A 23593-nucleotide genomic window follows, 5' to 3' on the forward strand; every position below is an offset into this window, starting at 1 on the left:
AGTCAATACTTCGACACGTGTAGGATTATTTATAGATAGTGTTGATCCACCTTCTGCGACGGCCTTATTCTGAGATTAGGTGTTTCAATGAAAAGAAGGAATATACACATGTAGACTTCTACCTTGAAGTGATGAGCATTGCTACCGCAAATTCCCAGAGCCTTGTAATGGGCCTTGACATTGTTAGGGCTTAAATTATTAACGAAAAAAAATAAAATAAACAAAAAACAAGAATAAGAACCTGATGTACAACAACTGATGAGAAGTAGTAAATTTTATATAAAATTAGGTTTATAATATTGAGGGTGAGGACAGTTTTGAGGTTCTGGAGGAGTGCCACCATTTTCTCCGAAGATGAGAAAACTACCTTGTAAGGCCAATTTAAGTGACTTGCAATATCAAATGACAAAACCCGTTATATATTTATGGTCAAAATAATATTTAATGTCGGCGAGAAAAACTGGACACGAAACGAAAGCTTCGGGACGCGTGTTTAGCTTCAATGGGAAAGCTTCTAGAATATTAGTTGTTTGGCTATAAATAGAGCCTTATGTTGTTAGTTTTAATGTGTGTTTTGCAGTGTCTAAACAACCACCCAAGGGGAGCTCACCTTGGGTGGGATCGGTCCGTTTAATATTATGAATATTTTGTACGGGTTACGAGATCGTTCCTTTATTTTATCGTTATATTATTTATGTTCGGTCGTTTGTTTCACCGCACCCGTCTCAAGCGTTTATCAAGAACAAAGTCATTCGTTGTCGGATCCGGTTTCGGGACCTACATACCCTCAACCGCTCCATCTAGAAGTGTTTTTTTTTGTGTTGTTTTTTGAATGGTCAGGATTCAATCTTGAGGACTTTAAACGGCCCAGATCATCTTAAAAAGCAGTTTCCATGACGGGAACTATTGGATCATCTTAAAAAGCAGTTTCCATGAACATTGGATTGATTGCAAGTGAAATGAAACCACAGGGATGAAAATAATAAATTTGAAACTATTGGATTCAAACCGTATATTTGGACAAAACACAGAGACGAAAACCGCAGTTCACTCTTTTAACAATAAAGAAACGTTTATTTTTGTAAACCTTTATATATAAAAAGGTTAAATATATTTATAAACTTTCCAAGGTTTAGACTATACACTCGAATAGGATCTAAAGCCATGAGTTGAAATATCATAAAATAATTCTTACCTTAAAATTGTATAACGCTTAAGGACGAACGAGCGGCACTTCGACTATACGTAGGGTGTCGAGGTATGAACCGTCGAAACTCCGGAGTGGCGTCGGGACTCTAACTCGGTGGCTGAAATTAGAGAAAAGTGAAAGTGGTTTGGTGTTTTGGATGTCACGATTGAGGAGCTAATTTTCACTATCTATAGCCATCTTTGGTCAGACAGTCAATCACCACCATGTAACATGTATCTTTCTTGTGATGAGTCATTTTATTTGGTGTTGACATGTGTCATTCCTTGTAGACATGTGTCATTTCATGGTGACATGTGTCATCTCATAGTGATGAGTCATAAGAAACATGTGGCTTCTATATATCTTTCGTAATGACTAATTGGTCTCTCAACTTTCTAAATTGATAAAATTGGTATGAATACTTTCATGATGCTACACAATGTACCAATGGAGTTATGTGTCACCATTTAATTGGCTATGCCGGATATTAATTATTTCTTTGCCTATTTTAATAAATTATTGGTTAAAGATGTCTACTTTCGTAATTTTCTCTTTTTTGTTTCATGAATCATCTATGCGTGACATTTTGGATAATAAAATTGACCGGGAGTGTTCTATTATGTGTGGTACAATTTTTTTTAATTCATATTTACTTTTGCTCTAATTACTTCCTTTTTCGTTCGCATTTGGGCCTTGCTTGAACTCATGGGCTTCTCGTAACTTTGAATTTATGTGGATGATATTGAGTTTGGGCTTATGGATTCAACTGTTAACCCGTTCTCAAACACATGGGAGCTTCGAAGTGGAGGTGCACAAATCGAGTTTTTCTAATACCCGTTTTGGGTATATAATCGGGTTCGGGTATGGCCGGGTATTGAAAATCGGGTATTGGTCATACCCGGATCGGGTTCGGTATTGTTTCTAAAAACCATACTCTATGCACGGGGTTCAGGTCGGATATAGAACCAGGTATCGAAAAAACCATATTTTCGGGTTTTTTTGGCTTATAGATTGGGTTTTAAGGGGATGCACCTTTAATTCGGGTATTTTTCAGGTAATTTCAGACATATATCGGGTATTTGAAACCCGGTTTCGAATATTGGAAAACCCAGTTTTGGGCATGGAACCGGTTCTGGTTTTCAAGTATTACCGGGTACAAACCGGGTCCGGGTTTCGGTACTAAAATGCATACCCTTATACGTACAAGGGATGAGCTCGGGATGGTACCGGTATCGACTATTACCGATCCCGAAATTTGGAAATATTTGGTACCGGTACCGGTACAAAATATTCGGTTCGGTATTGGTATTTCGTGCAAAATTCAAGAAATATCGGTCCAGTACTGATACCGAAAACTCAAAACTTGGTACAAATTCGGTTCCGACGGTACCAGTATCAATTGGCACCAGTACTGAAAACGTTAATCCCTGATCCGTACTCTACGTGTAGGGTCTGGTGCGGGTTCGAGAAGTAAAAACTCGAGTATAAAAAATCCGGTTCCGATTTTTTTTGTGGGCCTGGTTCCGTGTTCAGGTTTTTCGTGCACCTCTACTCTGAACTCCTGCTTTGGAATAAAATTGATAAAACATTTGTAACTCTCTCTTTTTTTAAACGACTAAAAGGACCACCCATGTCTGCCATCGTGGAAAACACTAGTGACTTAGCTTGTCATCAATTCCAAGCACCGCTTGAATATACTCCACTGTGGTAACCAAAACCTCTGGCTCATTTACAATATGTTGTTACAAACAAGACTCGATATGCTCTAGAAAAAATCACTGGGATACTGCTAGAGCCCTGCTCTTTTGGTACTTGTACGTGATAGATCCGATAACTCTTTTTAATAGTCTTCCGATGAATAAAAAATACGAAAAATCAGAGATCCAGTATTAATACGGGGAACGAATCTTAAAGAACTTCTCATGAATTAATAATGTTAAATATATACAACATGGCTTTGACTACTCAACAGTGTACGAGGATGACATTGACACTTGGAGATCTACATACCAATAAAAATATTTCCAGTTATTGTTGTTTAATTTATAGAGTAAGTTTAATATATCTTATAGCATAAAAACAAACAAAACGATCATAACTTTTTCATACGTTTTTATTAATACATGAATGAAAGCAATTCAGAAACAACTAACAAACTTGAATATCATAATTTTACGACCCGAAATCAAACACAATGTCTTGTGATCATTACATTATGCATGTTTCTTAAGACACATAGAATCACATTTATTAATTTGGCAAAATGAAAGGAGTTCCTTATCATTCTGAAATATTTCCATGTCTCGTGTATCTAAGCTCGCCCATGCTTCAATACCATCTCCATTAGGACTATCCATCAGCACGGAATACTTACAACTTCAGGATTTCCCCATCCGAAATCGAATTTGCTGTAAGGGATCCCACAAAAGCTTGAAAGCAAAAAGGATCTGTTGACAATATTATCTAAAAAATCTTCTTTAGTCCCTAAACTTGATATAATCGATTCCATCCTTTGATGAACCATTTGCACATTTTGGAGTTGTTCAAGTTCGATCTTCTGTTCTTTAATCTTGGAAACCAGCACACTTAATGAAGTTTCACTTTCATCTTCGGTCGTGACCATCATACATGCGACGTAATTCCCAACGGTAGTGTGAGGAAGTTTTGGGACAAATTTGTCACGTATATTGGCTGGAAAATTTATAAAATATGGCTTAAAAGAAGACGAACTTGCTACTGCGGTTTTGCAAAGTAGAGAAGTCAAAACTTCGACACGTGTAACATTGTTTGTAGATAGTGTTGATCCACCTTCTGCGACGACCTTATTCTTGAGGTCACTTAATTTTGAGTTGGGGAACACGAACTTTCGGGTGACAGCATTGATATGCTTAGGAAATAAAGCCGAAGCTTCAGGGGGGAGAAAGTTGGACGTATTTGGGTATTGAATAAAATGAGGGTTAAGAGGCAGTACCTCTTTGTGATCAGTGGAATCATAGCGTGCCACTGAAGCCCAATAACTAATGAACGGGCCAAGATTACAACCATCACCAATTCTATGTGACATAGTCACTCCCACCGCGATTCCACCACATGCAAAGTGATTGACTTGAACCCCAACAATACCAGCCCTATGAGGAGTTTTTGGCCAGAACATGCCATCAACATAAAGTTGGCCAACAGTGTCATTATCTTCACTTATATGTTGGAACATGTTCATTTGGCTACCGTTTTTGGCTTCAACAAACACAACCCCCTCATCGTCACAATTGATGTAAGGCGCGGTTGGTGAGTGAAACTTGCCAGCAAACGGATAGTATCGTGTTAGGCTCTGTGACAAGGATTTCTTTAACATCTGGACTTTGTCATCAGGGGTTAAACTGCAAGTTTCATTGTTTGGGTAGTAGAGAATTATTGGCATGTATACGTGTGCGGTTCGTTGATCAGTCTCAGAAAGATTATAAGTCCGGAGATGAGATGGCGTTGGAGAGGACGGCTTGACCATTTCTCGAGAAATAATGGTGCGCGCTGCCTTCATCATCATCAACTTTTAATGGAAAGATTTTGTTGTTTTCAGTCTTGTAGCTACAAGTTATATGTAGATAGCAATATATATTAATAATATGAAGATCTATTAGTTAAGCCCCATTCCCCATATTATGTATTATAAAGGCTTTGGCCCACTTTGATATTGTGATAGGTGCATGGTATTGGACTATGCATTACTGATCATTAATTCACAAGTATAGCTAGGTGTATACTTAGGCTTTGCATCCTTAAAAAATAATTAAGGTTACGTTAATCATGAAAGTGGGTCACGTGCATGCATCATTCGTATATACTAAACCACAATTTTTATGGATAAACAAAACAGATCTGAAAATTACGTCCCGAGTAATTAAAGAGTAACTAAGTAACAAAACCAGTTGTTTTGTAGCGGCGGTGGCACGCATTTGGTCGGTATCGGTTAAATTCGTTACAATGACTAAAATAAAACCCACAAAATAAATTAGTAAACGCCCCTGTAATCAGTGGCGGACCCAAGATTTTTTGTCAACGGGGTCCCAACTTTTTCGGTTTACAAAATTTTCAGGTCAGTCGTTATTCGGGTCGGGTCGAGACGAGTAACATAATAAAACACGGAAATATGGTGTCATTGGAAACGAGTAAGTAGAAAGAATCTAGATTAGAAACTAGATAGAACATACATTTTTAATTCATTTTTATTCATACTCGAAAAACATAAACATAAGCTATATATATATATATATATATATGGTCTTACATAATAAGATAATTAATAAAAGAATATGTAAAACCCATGTTGTTATTATATATGTTGGATGGTGATAATGACTATATGAGAGAAACTAAAAAAAACACAAACACCCTAACTAAATAACTAATATTGACTAGAATATAAAAAATCAACAAAAACTGAGTATGGAGAGGCTTGAACCTGCAACCTCTCAAAGAAAAAACAAGGGAATTTCCACTATACTAGTTTAGCCTTAATAGTATGGGTTCCAAGTATTAATTTTTATGGGGTCCTTACAAAATTTAGTATACCGTCTCTAAGTATTTTTTAAAAAACATCGGTGTCCCGGGACCCCGATGGGACCTATGTAGGTCCGCCCCTGCCTGTAATATTATCGACACTACTCATAAAGCTTATGATAAAAATTGGTATTTAAAACGATGTGTAGTCGGGTGGTAACCTACGTGGTGCGGCTGTGAGTCGACGTGAATTCGGTTTGTATTAGATTATGGTACCGGAAATAAACCAAAAACTAAATTCGTAACAGCAAAATATAATAAATTAACATACATGTATGTTTTGTGTTGTTCGTCATTGATGTTCGGTTTATTTATGCATATATTAACTTGTTAACTTAGTCGTTTTACTAGTTTAGTTTAGGAACTTTGGTACTTCATAAGTGGTTATTGTGTTTCAGGTCACAGGTACTTAACGCGCTTAATTTGGACCTGTACGAGCACGTAATGAAGACCCGGGATGTCCAGCACGCAAACCAAGGCACTTAAATGGACTTGCTGACTGAAGAGACCCATTGCATAGCACGATGGGTGTTGAAGGTGGGGCTACGCGATGCCCTGTAAATTAGACTGCGTTGACTTTTGGTCCATCGCGTAGCGCGATGGACTTGGGGAGGAGACCATCGCGGAGCGCGATGGTCTCCAAAATCGTGAAAGTCAGGGTTTTGTTTTATATTACATTTTGACGACCCTAGACGAAAAAAACACACATTCTAGACGATTTTCAGAGCAGAAAGGAGAGCCACCATCACTTCCAATCATCTCCAAGCATCATACATGTCCTACCAGATCATAACCGAAGCCCGAGAGATGCCGATGTGCGGCTAGTTCCTTCGAGTTATACCCGGGATGTAGAGTATTGTATCTTTCAGTTTTCTCATGTATTAAGAACGAATTGATTGTAACTATCTTTGATGTTAATGTATGAGTATTGATGTCTAGTATGATTGTGCACAACGTCAGTTTAGGTTTATTTCGATCAGAACGATTAGTGTGCCAGTTGCTATGATAATTGCTTGTAGGATTGTTTTGACCTGTTAATTGCAAGAAAGCATACGTTTGCCCTTAGTTGAGTCACACTGGCAAGGACCGTTTGATAACCAGTGCCGTGTGTTAGCGAGCGTGGATGCCTAAGGTTTAACCGGTTAGTCAGTCTGCAGTTGACACAAGATAGTTTATCTGTTAAGTTGCATGAGTTTGCTGTTAGGTTACGTACTTGGATTCCCGGGTGTGATTTGTCTTTGTTAACTGATTGAATCTTTGATTACTTGTTCGTTTACTATAAAACCAAACTGTTTGCTAGTATGATCAGCACTTTACTTGAATTACTTCATAATATTAGGAATTGATTTCACTATACACTTACCACATACACCAGGTGGATACGATACCTGACTTACCCTAGCTACTTAGGTTAATTAGGTTTTTGCATGACTCAAACGACGGTCATCAATCATCATCGTCTTTGTCTTCGTCGTCGTCATCAAATTTCAATGGAAAGATTGTATTACTTTCAATCTTATTAAATTAAATGTGTGTGTGTGTGTGTGTGTGTATAGGGTAAGGATCCTAAGAGAACCCTTGGCAAATTGAGAACTTTGAGAACCATTTTCGACCACTAAAAAATTATAAAACAAAAAAAAACGAAAATTTTAAAAAAGTAAAAAAACCAAAATTCTTATATTTCATTCCGGTTTCATTAAAAAAAACTGAATGTTTTTTTTAATTCGTATCATACTTATACATATATGTATACTTTCATTTAATCTCTAGTTACGTAATGTACACATGTATACATTATCATTTACCTTAAATTATACATATGTGTATAGGAAAAAACATGTGTGTAAATATTATACATATATGTATAATAAAAAAAACCGATTTTTTTCTTTTTAATTCGTATTATACCTATACACATATGTATACTTTTATTTATTCTCTAGTTACGTAATGTACACATACGTACATTATCATTTACCTTATATTATACATATCTGTATAGGAAAAAAACATGTGTGTACATATATGTACATATTATACATATATGTATAATTTAGTTAAACCGATAAATTTTTTTATGTTTTTATTTTATTTTATTTTTTTAGAAACCGGGATGATAAATCAGAACTTTGGTTTTTTTACTTTTTTATTTTTGTGTTTTTTTTGTTTTATGATTTTTTTTAATTTTTGTGTTTTTTTGTGATCAAATATGGTTTCTTATAGTTCTCAATTCTCAAAAAGTTCTCACATGATCCTGATCCCATATATATATATATATATATATATATATATATAGGGTTAGGTTCAAATAAGAAGTTTGATTTTCCTAAAAAGACTAGGAAGGAGGGTATTTTAGTCTAACACTTTAATCTCAAAACCCACTTACTTTAATCTCAAAACCTACTTAAATTAATTTCAAAAACCCACTTACATAAAACCCAATTACATCTTCACTCATCTCCTACAACCACCGCCACTCCATCGCCCATCGCTACCACAACCGTCACCCGCCGCCACCACCTCGCCGGAAAAGTTCGAAAAAACACAATGGAAAAATATACTATGAAAAAAAAGCAATGATAAAAACACAATAAAAAACACAATTGTATGACACATTATAAAAAATACAATGGAAAAAACACAATGAACAAAAAACACAATAAAAAATACTATTGTATAAAACAATTTGTAAAAAACCCACTAAATTTTTTTTAATTTTTATATTACAATATGGTACTCATATAAAAGATAAAAAGACACTCGTTATTATGGTGAATTTGTTTTTCAATAAAAACGTCGTAAGAAAAAGTTATGGAAGTTTAAAAATGATGGAGGAATTTGGCATGTGCCTTGCATGTGGAGAGGAAAAGTCAACAAATGTGTTATTCCTTTTATACCCTTTCCCTTATGTTCATACTTGATTTCCCCCTAAACAAATCTCAATCATCCATGTTTAAAATCAATGGATAAGATTACTTCTTATTCTTCCTACAAAAAGTATACTTCCTATTATAACCTAACGATCATATATATATATATATATATATATATATATATATATATAAGGAAGATTACAAATGAGAACCCCTTTGAGTTTTAAGAACTCGAAAGAACTCAGTGTAACGATTTTTTTTTTCGAATTTTTTTTACACATGCGTAATATACGTAAGTTACATACGCGTAAAAAAATTACAGAATTTTTTACGCGCTGAGTCGATTTATTACACATGTGTAACGGACGTAAAAATTAGTGTAATCACTTACAATTTTATTCTCTCTCCTACTTTGACTTTTTAGTCAGATTTAATCTCAACAACACAATCCAATCCATTTAATAAAATGTGTGGCTAAGAATTGAGTTCTTAAGTTCTTAAAACTCAACATGTTTCTCAAAATATCCCTCCTATATATATATATATAGTGTAGGCTTAAAATAAGAAGTTAAGAGGTGCAAAAAGTAAGGAGGTAAACACATCATTCCCACTTTGATACGGTGATATAGGGTGTAGAATGAGAGGCCAAGCTAGGGTTAAAACCGTATATAGTGTGAAACTTTAGTCGTTAAAAAAACAAAAAAACAAGGAGGTTAGAACACAAAACGCTTTAATACACACCATTTACTTCTTTAGTTAAAAAAACATGTCAAATCTTATAACAGGTGTTTTTTCACTAGCTTTGATCTTAACCCTTATCACATTAGATCTAATGATCACCTCTCTTTTTATACTTCTTTAGACTGTGTGTGGATCTCGATAGTGTCACCCTCTCACCCTGTGGTGTATATTAACAATTATCTTGAGTACATACACTTGTCAATAATTAATGTACGAAGACTATTAATATTAGTTCCCCATATTAAAAATCCTTAGTTTATGGATTTTCCATATCTTTAATCCGTCAAAGAATACTAAAAAACAGGCATGAGATAGGCAAGGGTTATAGAGTATTGGGTATTCATTGATCACATAGGTCAACTCCTAGCACGTGAATCGTTCGTATGACTTAAACAACAATTTTTTGAATCACACAATAGATCTGGTCATCTTCATGATTATGTCTATTTTGTGTTGATATTTGATAATCGATTCCCTGAGTTGGATCATAATTGATGAACATGCTAGAATAAACAAAACAAGCAAATATTATTTATGAACAAATGCACTTTATACAGAGCAGCAACAAAATAAAGAGATAAACATCTGATCTTAAAAATAGTAATTTGGAAACAATGACAATATATCCACACTTAGATTTATTGATATACTTCAACACGTGAACGGAAGCTATTCAAAATAACCAACAGACTTAACATAACTTTACCACCCAAAATCAAACACAATGGCTTGGGTTCATTCCAATTGCTTTTAGTGACAAATAAAATCAAATTTAATGAATTTTGGCAAAATGAAAGAAGTTCCTGATCATTCTGAAATCTTTCCATGTCTTCTTTATCTAAAGTCACCCATGCTTTATACCATTTCCGTTGATGGATGAAAATTGCAACGGAAATGGAACTCTAGGGACGAAAATAGCAAATTTTAAAATTTTGAACCGAAATAGTGAATTTGAACAAACCACAAACTTTTGGATTGAAGTAGCAAATTTTGGTAAAATTTGACCTTCCAGGGGTATTCTATTAATAAAGGAAATTTTAATATGTGAAGGCTCGATTGATCAAATTTAATTACTATCTTTTTTTACTTTTGTGTGGTCGAAACTAGGGTCAAGTTATTCTACAAAGAGGGGATAAAAATGAGAGGGTGAGACCAATTTGTGGCCCAAAAAAAAACCTCTAAAAAAATCATAACTCAAAATAAAAAAAAGAAAAATGTAAAAAACAAAAATGTTTCCCCCGTCTTCCCCGTTCTACAAAAAAAAGACAACGCTGAGGAAAAAAGATCATTGTGTCTTTTTATTTATCATTGTGTTTTTTGTTTATTTTCGAATTTGATTGTGTTTTTTTCCTTCACATTGTGCTTTTTTTCTTGATATTGTGTTATATTTCTCAACATTGTGTTATATTTTGCTCGGCATTGTGTTATATTTTGCGATCCGTTGTGTCTTTTTTATTTATCATTGTGTTTTTTTTGCCGTCATTGAATATGCCCCTTTTCCTTGATATTATGTCTTTTTTCTTAAAATTGTGTTATATTTCTTAACATTGTTTTATATTTTGCTCGGCATTGTGTTATATTTTCCGATCTGATTGCGTGTTTTGTTTTATTTATCATGCCGTTTTTTGTTTATTTTCGACGTTATGTTTTTTTTTCTCGACATTGTGTCTATTTCGGGGTTTTTTTTGAACGAGAAAGGCTCGGGAACCATTTTAGTTTTTTACCTTTTACTTTTTTTTTATTTATATTTTTAGTTATGATTTTTTTATTGTTTGTTAGGGGTTTTTCTTATTGTCACAAATTCTTCTCACGCTTTTTATTTTTGTCTCTCTTTGCATTCTAACTTTTACCGTTAAAACTAACCATAGGCGTAGGTGGACTATTGTGGTTGAATTGAACACACAAAATAATAGGGTGCGTACTGATGGGCCCATAGGAGGAATTTGAATAATAATATTCGTGTCGTGATTGTGAGAAGCTGGGATTATCGCCAGTAATAAAGTGATATACATGCATGTTTAAATATAATAATAATTAAAAAATAATTAAATTTGAAATTTAGGATACCCGAAAAATTTCAAAATTAATATCCCATCAGAAAATTCGGATATCTGAGATTTTGGTACTTATTCGGATTTTGGTTTTTTTAATACCCCTAGCTAAATTGAACATAGAAGTCAAAATTCAAAAATAGCCTACGTACTGATGGGCCTGATGTAAAGCCCATAGGAAGAATTTGATAATGATAATGTTGGTATTTGGTTGGCTTCAGCAAAATCAATGTCTTTATCCTTTGGGAACAGGAACAAATACACAAATACATTTTATTCTTAATATGAAAACACAGTTAAAAACAATTTTTTGTTATTATTAGGTTTATTTATATAGGTGTTTGCTGCTATTTTTTGTTCGTATTTGCTAATTTTCGATTATAAGACGTTATAAGTATTTGCTGATTTATATTTTGTTGTTATTACTAAATATTTTTGGTTTTGCTTTTATAAGTATTTGCTGGTATTATTTTGTTCTTGATTTTGGTTCTTTTGTTGTAATTTTTAGGTTTTTTTCTTTGTTTTATAAATCATAGTTTATGTAGATTGATATTGTAGTTGGTATTGTTTCTTACGTTCTCATTTTTTTTATAAATTGGAATTATCAACGTTCTTATGTTAAAATTAAAATATACATGAACCTTAGTTTAACGCTTATGCCTTATAGTGAAAGTGAACGGATCTGGATTATATGATAAAGCCATAAAAGGGTGGCGATTGATTGGGCTGATTTACCATCAAAATAAAAAGAAAGTGGGCAAAGATTATTATTGGTGACAACAAAGATATGTGGGCTAAATGATTGATGTTCTATATTCAATTGAGAGCAATGCATGTGGTATTATGCTAAATGGATGAAGTTGACTATGATTGGGCCGAGATTGTGGATATCTCAGGGGTTTGCTTGGGTGCGGTTTGATGCGGTTTTGGGCTAAAACCAAACATTAAGATTTCGGTTTTTGGATTTTTGAAACCGTTCAGTTTCGTTTTTTCGGTTTTCGTTTGGTTTTAGTTCGGTTTCGGTTTGTTTGGTTTTTGCCATTTGAGCTTGAAGCCGATATAATGAATTTAGGTATAAATAATTTTTTTAATTGATAACTAACAGACTATTTTACATTTGGCCAAAAGTATTTAAGTTACATATTTATTAAATTCTTATAAATTATTTAAAATAAAAAACAAAAATAAAGAAATCTAGAAATTCGGTTCGGTTGTTATTACATGCAAAACCAAAACCTAACCATAAGTTCGGTTTTTACAAAAACATTAAACCAAACTGTCGGTTTTTGTTTTGGTTCGGTTTTCTCGGTTTAGATTTTTTTAGTTTTTTCGGTTTTGAATTGGTTTTTCGATTTCTTGCACCTAGGCGGTATTTTGTTAGTATATAGAAATTGGTTGCAATATGATAGGGATCGTTCTTTGGCCTGCTGGGTTGGAAAAACTCATGTATAGTTAAGTGTTTGAGAAGTAGCACTTACTGTGGGGCTTGTCAGGGATGAGCTCGGTGCTGGACCGTGACCGAAAGTATTAATCCTAAAAATCTAAAGAAAAGGGTATCAGTACCGGTATGAAAATGCTCGGTACGGTAAGGTACGATATACGAAGGCGAAAATCATTAAAATACGATTATCATATACGTACAGTGTTGATCCCCAAACCTCAAAATGTGGAAACTGAAAATACCCGGTACCACTGCTCATCCCTAAGGCTTGTCATAAGAGGTGTTAAGGTTTTTTTGTTTCTTTTTTTGTACTTGTTTTTAAATTTTATAAAACATTACCGGGTATTGTTCCCCACAAAAAAAATAAATAAATAATTAAATAACCCTTGATATATATAATCAAGCTTCGATGAGCCGGTTCCAACGCTGTTGAAATGAGTTAATCAAATCGGAGCCTGTTTGATCCATGATTTCCCGGTTCCCTACTTTTTTGTTGTTCGTGTATGCGGATGGATCTCCAGAGTGTCACCCTATCAGTCTCTTGCATATATTATCTACAACGGGACATACACGCTTGTCAGTTAATTAATGCAAATACTGTTAAGATTCGTAATCCTCATTAAAGTAAAGGCTTTGGCTACCCATCGATCCATACTTCATGGATGCGCATGCTCAAATTAATAAACAGCTAATCGCTTTTGGTTGATTTCAAGTCCTTCCTGAAACTTTGGATCTGGGGTTTTCCATATGTTTTATTTCTTGAAGAATACTAAAAAGGATTCATGAGACTAGCAGGGTGTACATTGACTTGCATCATTAAAAAATACATCTAAAAATCTAATTCCTTTGTTAATCAACAAATTTTTTGATAAACAAAACATAGATCTGCCAGGCATGTCAAGAGTAATAGAATTAGTAATTGATTACACCATTCAACTCGTACCCTCAAACTGAGAATTTTGCAACCATTATTAAAAAAAATATATATATTAATCTTGCCAAATTTTAGGGAAATGAACATCGATGGATTTGTTTTTAAATTGAGGCATTGACTTATTTACGTCAAAGTAAAGACAACCGAATTGTGGTACACTGATGGTTGTGTTTACGGTCACAATTCGGGTCAGATTCAAGATTGGTCACACGGGTCAGTTTTGGAAATTAAAGTTTGGTGTTGGTTAACAAGAAAAAGTCAAACGGGCAATTTCGGGATTTTTAAAAGAATCCAATGTTTTTCAAGCCGGTTCAATTTCTCATTCGAGTGCTTGACAGAAAATGGTTAGACATCTTAATAATTAGGAGGGCATAACAAGGAAGGAGAGCCTAATTGAAAATACTGAACAATTTGATCATGACTGAGTTAAAACATTTTTGTGATGGCTCATTGTTGACTAGTGGAGGTTCAAATCTTTATCACCTTCTGTATATTGAAATTATTTGATTAGTAAATCTATATAGATTTATCCGTAGTATATTCAAATGAATTCATTTTGGACATATATCTTTCATGTTTGATTGATCTTGCTCCATACATCCATCTCGGTTCTGATTCAAGATTGATCCGTATGATGTTTGAGACCTACGAACAACTTGAAATATCTCATGCTGAAAATTCCTTCCAATTATATATCAATGCATATGGGCGTAAAAACTGAAGGAACATGAAATAAGTTGAAGATTCCAAACTCTTAGGAATCGTTATCTCAATAAAAGACTATAAATGCCAAAAATTTATCAAAACACGCAAAATGAAACAAGAAGATTGTCTACAAAAGGAAATTAACAAAGAACAAGTCAAAGCCAAATCTTGAAGAAAGGGAAGTTGAAATATAAAGACTGAAAAGCGATGCAAGAAGATCGACCTCTTCAAATCTTAAATTATATATTAGTAATCTAGACTTAGTTATTTAAGTTGATTGTTATGCATTTAATTAGTATACGTGCCAAAACTCAAAAGTGTAAATATGCTTAGAGTCTGTTAATTAGGATTTGGTGGTTACTTATGGTGTTAAGAACATAGCTCATTTGAAGCATCACGCTGATTGCTTCACACCATTTTGTAGGCTTGTCAATAACAACGTTAGCGTTGATCATTCAGTATTCTTCATGATGTTTATTTTGTGTTTGATAATTGATAATCGATTCCATCAGTTGGATCAGAATTGATAAGCACATTAGATTAAATGAAACAAAACAAGAAAATATTATTAATGAACAAAGCTGCTTTATATATAGCAGCAACAAAATAAAGAGGTGAACATCTGATCTTAAAAATAGGAATTTGGAAAAGAACAATGATTATCACACTTAGCCTTATTGATATACTTCGACACGTGAATGGAAGCTATTCAGAAATAACCGACGGACTTAAATATGATAACTTTACCACCCAAAATTAAAAACAATGTATTCGGTTCATTCCCAACGCATATGCTTTTATTGACGCATAAAATCAAATTTTGTTAAATTTGGCAAAATGAGAGGAGTTCCTTTTCATTTTGAAATCTTTCCATGTCTTGCGTATCTAAAGTCACCCATGCTTCAATACCATCTCCGTTGGGAGTATCTATCAAGTAGGAACCAGCTCGATACGCATGTCTTAACGTCATATTTGAAACTGCCTGATTTCCCCATCCGAAATCGACTTTGTAATAAGGGAACCCACATAAGCTCGACATCAAAAAAGATCTCTTGACAACATTTTCGACATCTTCATTAATCAGAAAATTTGACAGAATCGAATGCTCTCTTTGTTGAACCAGTTACACATTTTGTAGTCGTTCAAGGTCGATCTTCTCTTTTCTTATCTTGGAAACCAACACACTTAATGAAGTTTCACTTTCATGCCTGCTTGTGACCAACATACTCGTGTTGTAATTTCCGACGGTAGTTTGGGGAAGTTCTGGGACAAATTTGTTACGTATATTGGCGGCACTTAATAGAAAATATGGCTTAAAAGAAGATGACGTTGGGGTGGTTGATGCCACTACGGCTTTGAAAATTAGAGAAGTTAATACTTCTACCCGTGTAGGATTGTTTATAGATAGTGTTAATCCACCTTCTGTGATAACCTTATTCTTGAGGTCACTTAATTTTGAGTTGGGGAATAGGAACTTTCGGGTGACAGGATTGGGACGCCTCTGTAGCAAATCCACAATTTCAAGGGGCACAAAATTGGTAGTAGCTGGTGATTGAACGAAATAAGGGTCAAGGGGCAATACCTCTTTGTGATCAGTGGAACCATGACGTGCCACCGAAGCCCAGTGACTAACGAATGAGCCAAGAGTACAGCCATCACCAACTTTGTGTGACAAACTGATTGCCACCGCCATTCCACCACACGCAAAGTGATTGACTTGAATTCCCAGAAGAATCTCTGTATAAGGAGAGTTTGGCCATAACATGCAATCAACAAAAAGCTGGGCAACAACGTCATTTTCTTCGCTTACATGTTGCAACGTGTTCATTTGGCTATCGTGTTTGGCTTCAACAAACACAGCCCCCTCATCATTACAGTCGATGTAAGTCGACGTCAGTGTGTGTAAGCGGCCTGCAAACGGATAGTATCGTGTTAGGATCTCTGAAAATGATTTCTTCATCACCCGGACTTTGTCATCAGGGGTTAAGGTGCAGGTTTCATTGTTTGGGTAGTAGAAAATTAGTGGCATATACTCTGGCATGCTGCGTAGATCAAGCCCTGAAAGATTATAAGTCTTGAGATGAGATGGGCATGGTGAGGAGGGCTTGACTAATTCTCGAGAGAATAGTGTGGGCTGCGTTCATCATCGTCAAATTTCAATCGAAAGATTTTATTGTTTTCAATATGTGTGTGTGTGTGGATCTCCAGTGTCACCCTCTTACCCTTTGTGGTATATATTAACAATTATCTACAACACACACACACACTTGTCAATTAATTAATGTGGAGACTTTAAAGATTCCTTCCCCATATTAAAGTAAAGGCTTCGGCCGCCCTTTGATCCTTACTTCATGGACGCGCATGCCTCGGTTGCTTCCATGTCCTTCCCAGAAAGTTTGGATATAAGATTTTCTGTATCTTTTTGTTAGGATTAAACGCACACACACGAAACTGAACACGACACGAAAGCAATAACGAACTCGAGGATTTAACGTGGTTCGGTCTAAACTGACCTACGTCCACGGGTGACAACTAGGTATTTCTTTATTGAGTGACCCAAGATTACAAGTACATATCATTGTTTAAATAGAGACTGAACTAGGGTTGGTAAATTGTTGAACAAGAAATCTGAACTGGGCTGGGCTTGGGCCCGGCCGCCCGCACCCGTCTCCTCTTTGACTTCAAATAACAAACCGGCCCGAACAAGGCCTACGAACCCAACAATCTCCCACTCGGAGGCCTTGAATGCTCTCGTCTGCACTCCTGATTGTACTTCTGTAATCTGTACATTAAACTTCTTCTAGTTGCCACCGCCTTCTCATCAATTAACCAGAAGGCCCGTTGAAGCTCCCCGGAGCTCCAACACGTCAGTCACGGCTGAAACTGCCCCTGACCCATTCTCTGTCCCTACCGGCTCCCACTGTAACGAACTACCGGATCCTGAGATAACCTGAGAACAAACACTCTCCATATTCAGCAAGTAATTCATTGGAGAGACTTTTACAACTGGAATACTGGTTTTCTTAATCCACTGTCGACCTGGAACTGTAACTGAAACACGACCTGTGCTCCCACTGTCACGATGTCCCCCAACTGATTTAACCTTCCTAGCTCGTTCATCCTGAATCTTCACTTTGGCTCTGGGTTTATTACTTGCAAAACGAACCTTCTTCTGCCCACGAGATTCTGTGAACCGGATTTTGTCTTTCACCAAAACTGGATCCACTCCTTTCGATGACATGCCGACCATATACAATGAACCCATTTTCGTGCCACGAGCAACCACAAGATTCCCTTTGACTACTTTCCACTGCCCATTCCCGAACTTAACATCGTGCCCTTGGTCATCCAACTGCCCAACTGAAATCAAATGTTTCTTCAAACTTGGAATAACCCTCACGTCTTTCAAAGTCCAAGAAGTACCGGCTGAAGTTATCAAATCAACGTCTCCCATACCCGTAACCTCTAAAATATCATCATTCGCTAGTCGAACCTTTCCAAAATCCCCAAATTTAAGATTCTTCATCGTTTCACTACAGTGAGTGGCATGAAACGATGCACCAGAATCCATCACCCAAGCTCAACGCTACTCTCAACACTACAAACCAAAGTCTCATCACTACTGACCCCGTCATCTGTGTCGTCTTCTGTAACGTTCACCTCTTTCTTACCATTCGGACACTGATTCCTGAAGTGTCCTTTCTCTTTACAACCCCAACATTCAATATCCTTACGAGTCTTAGACTGACTCCTCTTCCTGCTCCCACTGCCTCGCTGTTTCCCCTACCTCTACCTTCTGTGACTAGCATATTGCCTGATGATTCACCTGAACTTCTGCGTCTTGAATCTTCTCCCAGAATCAGATCTCGAATCCCATCGAAAGTAATATTTGTAGACGAACTACAAACTGCAGTCACTGTTTGCGACCAACTGTCGGGCAAAGAGGATAATAACAAGAGGCCTTGAACTTCATCATCAAACTTAATGTCAACTGACACTAAGCGGGACAAGATCGAATTAAGATTATTGATATGAGTTGTAACTAACCCACCCTCTTTCATTCTTGTTGTCACTAGCTCTCGATAAGATAGACTTTATTCGCTGCCGAAGGCTTCTCATACATGTTGGATAGCGCCTCCATCATACCACGTGCTGTGGTTTCTTTCATGATGTTAAATGCCACATCTTCCGACAACGACAAAGTAATACAAGCCCTAGATTTCTTGTCTAACTTCTTCCAATCTGCTTCTGACAACTTTTCTGGTTTTTCATCCTCAAACACTACATCCAAGTCTTTCTGACAAAGTAGCGCTTCAATCTGCATCTTTCACTAACCGAACTTCTGTCCGTCAAACTTCTGTATCGAAACCTTTCCATCTTCTGCCATAACAATGACTAAAACGAAAAAACTGGATAAAAAACAGAGACAGACACAGCAATGCGAGCTTGAACTTAACGATTGTTCTACTGAACTCTGTTAAAAATCACCCTATTTAAACCGCAGAAATACGAACTGTAAATCAGAAACAGAAACTTTAAACTGAAACGATAAAACCTGACAAACGCGGTTGGCACTGGTTCTCCGTTTCTTTAAATGATTCTTTTGACTTAACAACTATTCTTCAACAAAAATAGAATCTAGACTTGTTCTTTGCTATATTAAAACTGATAAAAGAACTCCCACCCAAATAGCAACCTTGAACTAATATAGATTACACCAAAAAGAAATCGTCCACTCCTCGATTTTGATGTCTGTAGTATAATATTTGATCAATTAATTGCAAAAGGTGGGATTTGACTTTTTGGTTTAAGATTGCAAATTGAATCGGCTGTGGGTTTTCTTTCTTTGGCGCAACAAAAAAAACCCCAACAACTACAACGAGCGCGACAACGGCTGTTGTAGCGGCGAGAGTCGTACGGCGACGGCGGCGGCGGAACCCTAGCGCAGTAGGGTGGTGGCGGCGGCGTATACCCTAACGACAATCGGAAAACCGTAGCAGCAGCGGAACCCTAGCGCAGTAGGGTGGCGGCGGCTGGATGATTTGGCGGCGACTCGGCTGGTTCAACGTGTTCTTCGCGTGATCCGAACCTAAGCTCTAGATACCACTTGTTAGGATTAAACGCACACACACGAAACTGAACACGACACGAAAGCAATAACGAACTCGAGGATTTAACGTGGTTCGGTCTAAACTGACCTACGTCCACGGGTGGCAACTAGGTATTTCTTTATTGAGTGACCCAAGATTACAAGTACATATCATTGTTTAAATAGAGACTGAACTAGGGTTGGTAAATTGTTGAACAAGAAATCTGAACTGGGCTGGGCTTGGGCCCGGCCGCCCGCACCCGTCTCCTCTTTGACTTCAAATAACAAACCGGCCCGAACAAGGCCTACGAACCCAACACTTTTACCCTGGAAGAATAATAAAAAAAAGCCACGAGATAAGCAAGGCTAATAGAGTATTGGATCATATCATTGATAAATATCATTTAATATTTCAATCCACCCATATGATCAATTTGCTTATCAAGAAAGTAATAGGTCAACTCCTGGCACGTTAATCATTCGTAAAAATTAAACAACAAATTCTTTGATAACAAAATTAGATCTGCCAGGTATGTATTGAGTAACCGAATAAGTAACTGCTGAATGGGTCAGCAAGGCTGCTGAGTCATTTCAGAATTTTTATGAGCTAGCCATATACAATGTTTAAACATATGCACACACACAAACATGAATATTTATCTAGACCCTATGGCCTATACAACCATTAAAGAAATGTTGCAACCCTATGAACGTGTGCTTCCAATTTGAACTAAGATAAACACAAAAATCTTGATACCAATTTGTTCAAACTCGATACATTAGTCTATACCCTATGAACGTGTGCTTCCAATCCTAGGCGTATTTGGAAAATTAACAACCGATCAAACCTAATAACCCAATTACATTGTGACCACTACATATCTCCAATACTGACACTTAAACCTTTATACATGATAGTAACATATAATAAATCAATAAGTTAAGATTTACTTTCAAAAGATAGTTCCAACCTGAAGGACCTAGTATGCATTTACGCTTTCTTCTTTAGATACGGAATTGATTTCCAGCCAATTTATGAATAAAATGGTACTTGATTCTAATATGTTTACTCGTACACACTACTAGACGTGTTTTTTTGGCACAGAGCTATGGTTGATTTGTTATCACATAAAATTACTGTGGCTTCTCCATGAGGATGACATAATTAGTTTAGCGTTGATCTTAACTGTAAAGCTTGCCAACCTGTGATACTGGTGTTGAAAATGAAGGCAGCAATTTCATAGCTCAAGACAAAATCAAGGTTACAACCATCGGTAGGGACGTGGAGTACATCACATAAAGTTTCTAAGGACCAAAACCATGTCTTGTTATACATGGTGAGACTGATGAAAGATCAAGACCTTCCGTGGGAACACCAACTCATTAGGATTGATAAGAATCGCCAACCGACGGATTGGAACTGCTCACTCACTTTGCGTTCCGAGAGTATTGTAATATATGATTTACCCTACTAGTATTCTATGAGACGTAGTGTATGCTAAGTGGTATTGTGGTGGCATTTGCAGAATTGATTTGGTTATTGCTTGAAGACATCTTTGGGGCGGCAATTGCGGGGATGTTTTAAAATTGGCGAAGCTTTCTGCTGCTAACCACAAAAATTTTTGGATTGATGATCCAAGAGGTTCATTTGCGATTAATTTTTTTGAAGGCGTATAGGAAAACCTTTGTTCAGTTTTTGATTTTGCAGCGGACAAAATGGACTCCAGTAAATGTAAATTTCTTTGTTAGACAAAATCCCTACCAAGGTCTCGTTGGCAAAAAGAACGTTCAAATGAATGATATGTGTTGCGCTTGGTCTAATCCTGATGTTCTGAGTTTCTCAGTAAAAGCATTTGACGGTCCACAGCTGCCATGAAAATATTAGAAACATAATCTTCTTTATATAATTAAAGGAAACAAAACAACCAAATATTATTGATGAATATCTGCCTTATATAGAGCAGCAACAAGATATTGAAATGCACATGTAATGAAAATGAAATAGGAATTTGGAAAACAAACATCACTATCCACAACCCAAAATCAAACACAATGTCTTGGGTTCATTCCGACGCGTGCGCTTTTATTGACACATAAAATCAAATTTAGTTAATTTTGACAAAATGAAAGGAGTTCCTTATCATTTTAAAATCTTTCCATGTCTGGTTTTTCCAAAGTCACCCATGCTTGAATACCGTCTCCATTGGGAGCGTCCATCAGAAAGGAACCAATCAGGTTTGAACATCTATAAGTTACACTTGCGACTTCAGGATTTCCCCATCCGAAACTGAGTTTGCTTGCAGGCCACCCGCATATGCTCGTACAAACAAAGGATCTGTTGACAACATTTTTGAAATCTTCATTCTCTAATCTTGACAGAACCGAATCATTGTGTTGACGAGCCAGTTGCATACTTCTGATTCGCTCAAGTTCCATCTTTTGTTCTTTTATCTTGGAAATCAGCACACTTAATGAAGTTTCACTTTCTTGTCGGGTCGTTAACAACATTGTTGCGACGTAATTGCCAACAACAGTTGGGGGATGTTTTGGGACCAATTTGTTACGTATATTGGCCGGAATAGTTAAAAAAGATGGCTTAAAAGAAGACGAATTTGAGGTGGTCGCAACAACTGCGGTTTTATAAAGTAGAGAGGTCAATATGTCGACCTTCGTAGGATTGTTTATAGATAGAGTTGAGTCACCTTCCGCCAATTTGAGAACCTTATTTCTGAGATCACTTAATTTTGAATTGGGGAACACGAACTTTCGGGTGACAGGATTGTGACGCGTTGGATTCAATAACGCGGCTTCAGGGGGGAGAAAATTGGAGGTAGCTGGAGCTTGAATAAAATGAGGGCTAAGGGGCAGTACCTCTTTGTGATCAGTAGAACCATAACGTGCCACCGAAGCCCAAAGAGTAATGAATAAGCCAAGAGTACCGCCATCAGCAATTCTATGTGACATAGACACTGCCACCGCCATTCCACCACACGCAAAGTGATTGACTTGAACACCAAGAAGATTCGGTTTATAAGGACAGTCTTGCCAGATCATGCCATCAACAAAAAGTTGTCCAAGAGTGTCATCTTCTTCACTAATATGCTGGACCATTTTCATTTGGCAATCGAATTTGGCTTCAACAAACACAACCCCCTCATCGTTACAATCGATGTAAGTGACGTGGGTGTGTGTAAGCTGCCGGCAAAGGGATAGTATCGTGTTAGGGTCTGTGACAATGATTTCTTCATCACCCGGACTTTTTCATCAGAGGTTAAGTTAAAAATTTCATTGTTTGGGTAGTAGAGAATTAGTGGCATATACGCATGTGTGCTGCGTTGATCAAGCTCTGAAAGATTATAAGTCCGGAGATGAGATGGGGTTGGAGTAGAAGGCTTGATTATTTCTCGAGAAATAATGGTGTGGGTTGCGTTCATCATCGTCATCAAATTATAATGGAAAGATTTTATTGCTTTCAATCTTTTAGTTGCAAATTATATGTAGATGATAACTCTATATATATACCTATACAATGTGTGCGTGTGTCGATATAAGATATCCAATGCGTCACCCCTCTACAGCACATACACTCAAGCTTGTCAATTAATTAATGTATAGGCTTAATTAAATTAACAGCTAACGGCTTTTGGTTGTTTCCATCCTTTCCTAAAGTTTTGGATCTCGGATTTTGCATATATTTTTTTTAATGCCCAACAAATATAAACAAATATAGAATGTACGTGCAACGCGGTTACCCAAAGATGAAAGGCCACCACCAGCTGGCCCAACCCAGTCGTACGGAGCATTTAACCGCCTCCAAGTATCTCCAGTTACAGGAAAAACCCAACCACCCAAAGGTCAACTGTTGGTAAAACCCGGACGCTCTCAGGATCGAACTGTAGATCGCAAAGATCTCAGTATTCTTTCATTGAGCCACCCTCGAAGATTAATACTAAAAAAGTGCCATGAGATAAGCGAGGCAAATAGAGTATTGGATATTTATCAAAGTGTACTTTGAC

General features: G+C 36.4%; 1 protein-coding gene and 2 pseudogenes across 1 annotated transcript; all 3 read right to left on the reverse strand.

Moving 5' to 3' along the window:
* Window positions 1–3545: 3545 nt before the first annotated feature.
* On the reverse strand, window positions 3546–4785 carry LOC143553577 (akuammiline synthase 1-like). The gene has a single exon (XM_077043548.1). It carries the CDS (start codon window positions 4728–4730, stop codon window positions 3546–3548), a length of 1185 nt encoding a protein of 394 aa, XP_076899663.1. The 5' UTR covers window positions 4731–4785.
* A 10526-nt stretch (window positions 4786–15311) lies between these two features.
* On the reverse strand, window positions 15312–16868 carry LOC143553600 (akuammiline synthase 1-like; annotated as a pseudogene).
* Window positions 16869–21686: 4818 nt separating this feature from the next.
* On the reverse strand, window positions 21687–23014 carry LOC143553601 (akuammiline synthase 1-like; annotated as a pseudogene).
* Window positions 23015–23593: the final 579 nt, after the last annotated feature.

The sequence above is a fragment of the Bidens hawaiensis genome, unplaced genomic scaffold, assembly GCF_021521415.1.
Source record: "Bidens hawaiensis isolate Kalapana, Puna unplaced genomic scaffold, B.hawaiensis_p1.1 tig00017340_1, whole genome shotgun sequence".
Taxonomy (NCBI): Eukaryota; Viridiplantae; Streptophyta; class Magnoliopsida; order Asterales; family Asteraceae; genus Bidens; species Bidens hawaiensis.